The sequence below is a fragment of the Heterodontus francisci genome, chromosome 13 (genome assembly GCF_036365525.1).
Source record: "Heterodontus francisci isolate sHetFra1 chromosome 13, sHetFra1.hap1, whole genome shotgun sequence".
Classification (NCBI taxonomy): domain Eukaryota; kingdom Metazoa; phylum Chordata; class Chondrichthyes; order Heterodontiformes; family Heterodontidae; genus Heterodontus; species Heterodontus francisci.
The window spans coordinates 1,496,848-1,503,091 of record NC_090383.1 but is presented as its reverse complement, the minus strand read 5'-3'; the positions used below and the strand labels follow the sequence as shown (position 1 = coordinate 1,503,091).

The 6,244-nt window shown below is 39.2% G+C and overlaps 1 protein-coding gene across 5 annotated transcripts in view; it reads right to left on the bottom strand.

Moving 5' to 3' along the window:
* Nucleotides 1–747: 747 nt before the first annotated feature.
* b3gnt2b (UDP-GlcNAc:betaGal beta-1,3-N-acetylglucosaminyltransferase 2b) overlaps nucleotides 748–6,244 on the bottom strand; it is a 33,908-nt gene continuing 28,411 nt past the window's right edge. For 2 of the 5 annotated variants that reach the window (XM_068044220.1, XM_068044221.1), the window contains 2 exons: nucleotides 5,705–5,765; nucleotides 748–2,922 (listed from right to left, as the gene is read on the bottom strand). In XM_068044220.1, the coding sequence (XP_067900321.1) occupies nucleotides 1,726–2,913 (1,188 nt within the window). In that variant the 5' untranslated portion in view covers nucleotides 2,914–2,922; nucleotides 5,705–5,765 and the 3' untranslated portion in view covers nucleotides 748–1,725. Of the gene's footprint in view, nucleotides 2,923–3,752; nucleotides 4,655–5,704; nucleotides 5,766–6,244 lie in introns of those variants that run through there. The other 3 variants (XM_068044223.1, XM_068044222.1, XM_068044224.1) reach the window with 2 other exon arrangements.

The following is a 6,244-nucleotide window of genomic DNA, read 5'->3' as shown; positions in this document are numbered from 1 at the left end:
TGAAGTGTTCACAAAACATTGGCGTCTGTCAGAGGAGAAACTAAAACTGAGTCAACTAGAATACTGCAACTGGCTTCATACAGGAAATATGCAAATTACTATATGCAAATTATAATACTATCAGTACAATTCAGTTTAAAAACATTCCTGTTAAACTATATGCATTAAACAAACACACAATCAGTAATTAATGCTTGAGATGCAAACCATGTTACAACTAAAAATGCAAATAACAAACGGCATTATTTCTGTAAATGTTCAAACCTCCCATGAAAAAGTTTGATAATGTCCAAATATACTTTCGTGTTAAAAATAATGCATCTTAAAATCAATGGGATCTTTTGCACGTTTCCCCTTTCTCCACACTCAACCAAAAACTTTACTGAACACCAACATCCGCCAAAGGCAAACACAAATTGAAAACCAAATTGCCATGGGTGGAGCCCGACAAAGAGGGGGGAACATTTTTTTAATAAAATGTCTCAAATGGTGGGCCCAATTAGCAAACCATCCATCACAGCTAAAATTAAATTAGAATGAAAGTTAATTTTTTTGAAAATTATACAAGATATTTTCATGCTACTATTTATGGACCTGGAGGATTCTGCTGTTATTTGTTTCAAGAGAGTCCAAGTTATATCTTGGTTTTATTGAGACACATGAAGCCACTATAATAGTTACACATTCTGTATTATGTACAGTTAGAGCTTTTCCCTCTCAAATTTAAAAAAAATTGCATACTGGAGATTTTGTTACATTTTCAATCATGCCAATGATTATATTAACCAAGTTTATTTACAGACAAATCACACTTAACAGGTTTTACAGACAAAATGGTACATTGTATATACTTTCCATTTTAAAAACAATTTGGTCTTTTGATCTGAATAAATAAAACAGTAGGCACTCTGTCACAAAACACAGGAGCACACATGCTTACATATTTTGGAGAATGTCCAGCAACCTTTAATAGATTGGAAATAATCTGGTATGTGGCCAGAATTCTAAAAAACCTCTGGATTTACTTATGCCACCCATGCTAAAATTTAAATAGCATTGACTTCCATTCAGAAATTAGATTTATTAAACAAAATCCATTTACATTCTTCTTTGAAGACATGAAACATCGCCCTTCATGATGTACGGTACAATATAATCAAACATGATCGACAGTGAAACTCTAAAATTATCAGTGTACACAATTTAGAGAGACAGCACTACTCATTGCTGAAATTGCACAGGGTAACATTCTGCAATCTCAGTTATATATAGCATACCTTTTATTGGCATGCAATATAGAGTGAACTCCTCTGTTGCCCTGATCACTAGAGCTTATTTTAGTTGGGTCCCAGGATTTGACAGAGAATGGGAATGATCCTTTTTGGAAAGTTGTTACATCAGAGAGTGACGAGTGCAAATTGCAGAATCCGTGAAATCATGTTGTATGTTCAATAAATTGTAGGATTAACAACAAAAGTGATCAACAGAACTGATGCAGTCTTTTTAACAAATCCTCCAGGGGAAGTCTAGATTCCTTTGGACCCATTATGCTTCTCCCGGATTCTGGTTTGTTACTGGTCACCATGTGGCAACACTTGGACACACACCTTCACCCAGCCTACTGGCATCGTAACATCAATAAGTGTGCAAAATACGATAACCATTTATATCCAATGGAAATAGGCCTCAATTCGCTCAACCATTTTCTTCTCATGGTATTTTACATTAACATTTCAACTTAGGATCCTGCAGCCTGCTCCAGATCCTTATCATTTCTTGAGGATTTCTGCTGTGGACTAATATTAAGTTTTTATATGCACAGGTAACATGTCTATCTTTTTGTAGTATATCAAAAGTCCTGAAACCTTTGTGCTTTTCTGGAGCAAGGCCAAGTTTTCTAAGGCACATTCCAGTATACACATCATCAATTGGATAGAGTGCTACTTGATATGACACATTATGAAGTCTCTTTGCCAAGTACCCAGAGTAGAGAAACCCACCCCCACCAGCATAGGGTGGATACACCCCTTCAAAAAGACTCTCTGGAACATAGTACTTCAGTTTCTTCTCTCGATGAGGTCCTGCATTTGTAATAACGTCACCAACAAACAGATCTTTGGCTTTGTCCTTGTCCAATGTGCTCAAGTATTCCAGAATCTGTACTGTGTTTACAAAGACATCATCATCTCCTTTAAAAATATATTGAATATCAGAGCATGATTTGCTTACCCACTCTAAAAATAACACTTCTTTCAGAGTTAGATTAAAGAATGTGTCTCTGTAGTCCCACAGAAGAATATCTTTGTGCTGGTTACTCTCAAACTTTAGCATATCTGAGAGGTTAGGAAAATCATCTGCTGGAGATGACTTTCCCAGTAAAAAGACCCTAACAACTGTCTTATTCCCTAAAGTATCTTCTTTTCCCCATGACTGGCGTATAGCCTGCCTCCTATCAAAGTGCGATTCCAGTGACTTTATAGCCAGCAGCAGTACAGGCTTATTCTGGCATTTGGTTGGTTGGTCAATTATTAACGGATAGCTCCTACATTGCAAGTAGGTTAGAAAATCTTTGAAACGGTCAGGCAAAGAATCAAAATTAACGATTTCATCCTTTAACTGAGAGTTAGGTTCACATGTATACATTGCTGTAATGTTTATGTTCTCCATCACAGTTCTGTTGTGCAGAGCAGCTGTAACAGGGTTGTACAACTCGTCCAGTTTGTGCTGTTCTCGATTCCAGTATGGTTTAATATGAACTAGTGGCTTCCAAAATACGCTGTTCGAAATAATCATCTTTTTGCTAGAGTTTCTGTCTTGGTGGCCACTCCGTGAAATCTCTACAACTATATAAATGAAGAAGTTTACCATCATCAAAATCCCCACCAGCTTCGTCCTTTTGCGTCCCACACTCATTTTTCATACCTATAAGAAAAATTAAGCAGATATTTACCAGATGGAGAGAACCAGAATCAGATTACATCCTCCTACATTACATGAGCCAGATAATTCATGTAGGAACAGTCACAATTAAACCCAGAACCCAAATAACAAGCTAACTCCTCTAACTCACAACCTTGGGTTACTAAAGAAAATTAACAATTTTTCATAAGACAGAATAACTTCTGAAAGTGTTTTAAATGCTGGCGACTGAAAGAGCTTCAGATAAATATCTCCATAATTCTAAGTCTATGGTTTCATTCCAAGTTGATAATTTCAAAATTCCATGCCACTTTCCAATCACTAATATTTCTGCCAGATTTCTGATCCATTTTTACACTTAAAAGCAAGCCCTAAGATTACACAGTGAAGTTGCAACGTCTTGCACTAAGTACAAGGACATGGTGTAACCACCCCCCCCTCAGGGAGAAGTGGAATAATGCTGCTCAACATAGCCCTCCAGACTCTAGCACAAACATTATGGAAGAGAAAAATAAATCAGAAAAGTGAAATTAAAAACTGCGATACGACCTACAGCAGTGACAAAGTAAATGGAATAATGGACTTCTAAAGGGAAGACGTGCCCTCCACCCCAACCCCTCCCCCACCACCCACTCTGCCCTCTCAAGAGCTGATCTTTGTTGCTGTTTACAGAGGCAGTATTTTACTAAAACAAAACCCTCTGCCAAGTGTTGCAATCCTTGAACATTGAACACTAACTTCACAAACTTGACTCTTACAATTGAAACAGTAATGCCATTCATTACACCTTCAATTGGGAGTCTGACGAATATATCAGCTGTAAAAGTGCTCACCCACTCTGTAACCAGTGTGAACCTGCACCATCTGCAGGTCTCCCCCAGCCTTAAAGAAAAGGGTAAAATGGACAACAGTCGTAAGATATCTCATGTCCATAGTGGTGCATCATCATCTTGTTTGGAAGATTACAAATTTTTTTCTGATGTTGGTTTAAGATGGAACCTTTGCTATTGTAAGGAGGCACAGGGAAAAATGCAATTAGCAGAATATTACACAGGGAGCGGGAGAGGGGCATACAGTGGGAGGGAATGGGTGTAAGCATGACAGAAAGAGGGAATGGAAGTGGGAGGATAGAGGGGGAGACGTCATCAGAATCGAAGCCAATCTCATCCTATATCCACTCACATGAAACAAAGGGTAATTGTTGACGGGTGTTTTTGCGACTGGAGGGCTGTTTCCAGTGGCGTTCCACAGGGCTCAGTACTGGGTCCCCTGCTTTTTGTGGTGCACATTAACGATTTGGACATAAATGTAAGGGCATGATCAAGACGTCTGGAAATCACACAAAGATTGGCCATGTGGTAGATAGCGAGGAGGATAGCTGTAGGCTGCAGGAAGATATTGATGATCTGGTCAGATGGGAAGAAAAGTGGCAAATGCAATTCAACCTGGAGAAGTGTGAGGTGATGCATTTGGGGAGGTCAAACAAGGCAAAGGAATACATGATTAATGGGAAAATATTGAGAGGTATAGAGGAAGAGAGGGACTTTGGACTGAATGTCCACAGATCCCTGAAGGTAGGACAGGTCGATAAGGTGGTTAAGAAGGCATATGGAATCCTTTATTAGCTGAGGTATAGAATATAAGATCGGGGGGTTATGCTGGACCTGTGTAAATCATTGATTAGGCCACAACTTGAGTACTGTGTGCAGTTCTGGTCACCTCATTACAGAAAATGTGTAATTGCAGTAGAGAGGGTACAGAGGAGATTTACGAGGATGTTGCCGGGACTGGAAAAATGCAGCTATAAGGAAAGATTGGATAGGCTGGGGTTGTTCTCCTTGGAACAGAAAAGGCTGAGGGTAGATCTGATTGAAATGTACAAAATTGTGAGGGGCCTGGATAGAGTGGATGTGAAAGGCCTATATGCCTTAGCAGAGAGGTCAGTGACTAGGGGGGGCACAGATTTAAGTGATTGGTAGAAAGATTAGAGGGAAATGAGGAGAAGATTTTTCACCCAGAGGGTGGCGGGGTCTGGAACTCTGCTTGAAAGGGTAGTTGAGGCAGAAACCCTCAACTCATTTAAAATGCGTCTGGATATGTGCCTCAAGTTCCGTAATCTGCAGGGCTACGGACCAAATGCTGGAAGGTGGGATTAGACCAGGCAGCTCATTTTTTGGCCAGCGCAGACACGATGGATTAAGTGGCCTCTTTCTGTGCTGTAAACATTCTATGATTCCATGAAGGTCCAGCAGGATTTACTGGACAGGAATCTGGAGTAATTTGCAGTGGGCAATTTCCTTCCCAATCCACAGTTTTAAAGGCCAATGGTAAAACTGCAACTGAGATCAACTAACCTCTCAAAATGAAAATCTCACCCAGGTGCTCCTTGATTTTAGAGCTCAGTTACTCCTTGTACAACATTTACACACATTCTAATAGGGTTACAAGATGGAGTACCTTCTGGATTAAAAACAAAGTCTTATAGATTTCATGCTGCTGCAATTAAAATTATATACATTATAACACCACAGGAATGTGTTATAGGAGATATTAAAATCACAGCAATGGCAAATGTATATCCGAGCAAATGCTAAAGCTGTACCAGGGAAAGGGAGAACTGTATAAAGACCTTTAGTATGTGGTAAAAGTGAAGGTAAGGGTGCAATCAAGATGAGGAAATCCAAAAATGCAGTGGAAATAAAGTACAGCGACCATTCACAGCTCTCTACATATGGGAAGGAAATATCAGGAACTCTCCAAATTTAAACTGCAAGGAGTACATTACCTCTTACAAATAGTCCACCTTGCAGTGCGTGAAGGCTCCAGCCACATTTCTCAAAGTAATTCTGCACAAAATAAATGATGAAAAGGATGTTCAATAGTAAAACTGCACCAGAAATGGACCAGTGTTTAATACAAAATGAACCAAACCTCCTTATTGGCCTCAATCTGTTAAGGTTTCATACTGATTTACATGCACTAGTCCAGACAGAAGACTCACTCAACAATCTTTTCTCTCACTTCAACACCCTTTCTTCCCCAAAACTGGGGAGGGGTAAGGGTATCACCACAACACCTACAGGAGGAGTCCTACTTGCAATCAACACAAAAGAATGCAATTTCCTTCCATATGCTGTGTATAATATTCTGTGCACCGTTTTGCAACAATTTCCTGCATGTGAAACAAACCAAACCCTGAAATGATTTGAAAAAGTCACACTTAAAAGTATGCAGAAAATTGAACAAATGATCATCAGTGCTAAATCCAGAACTGCATTCCGTTGCCTTTATTGGAACACAATTGTAAATTTAATCCAATCTCAAT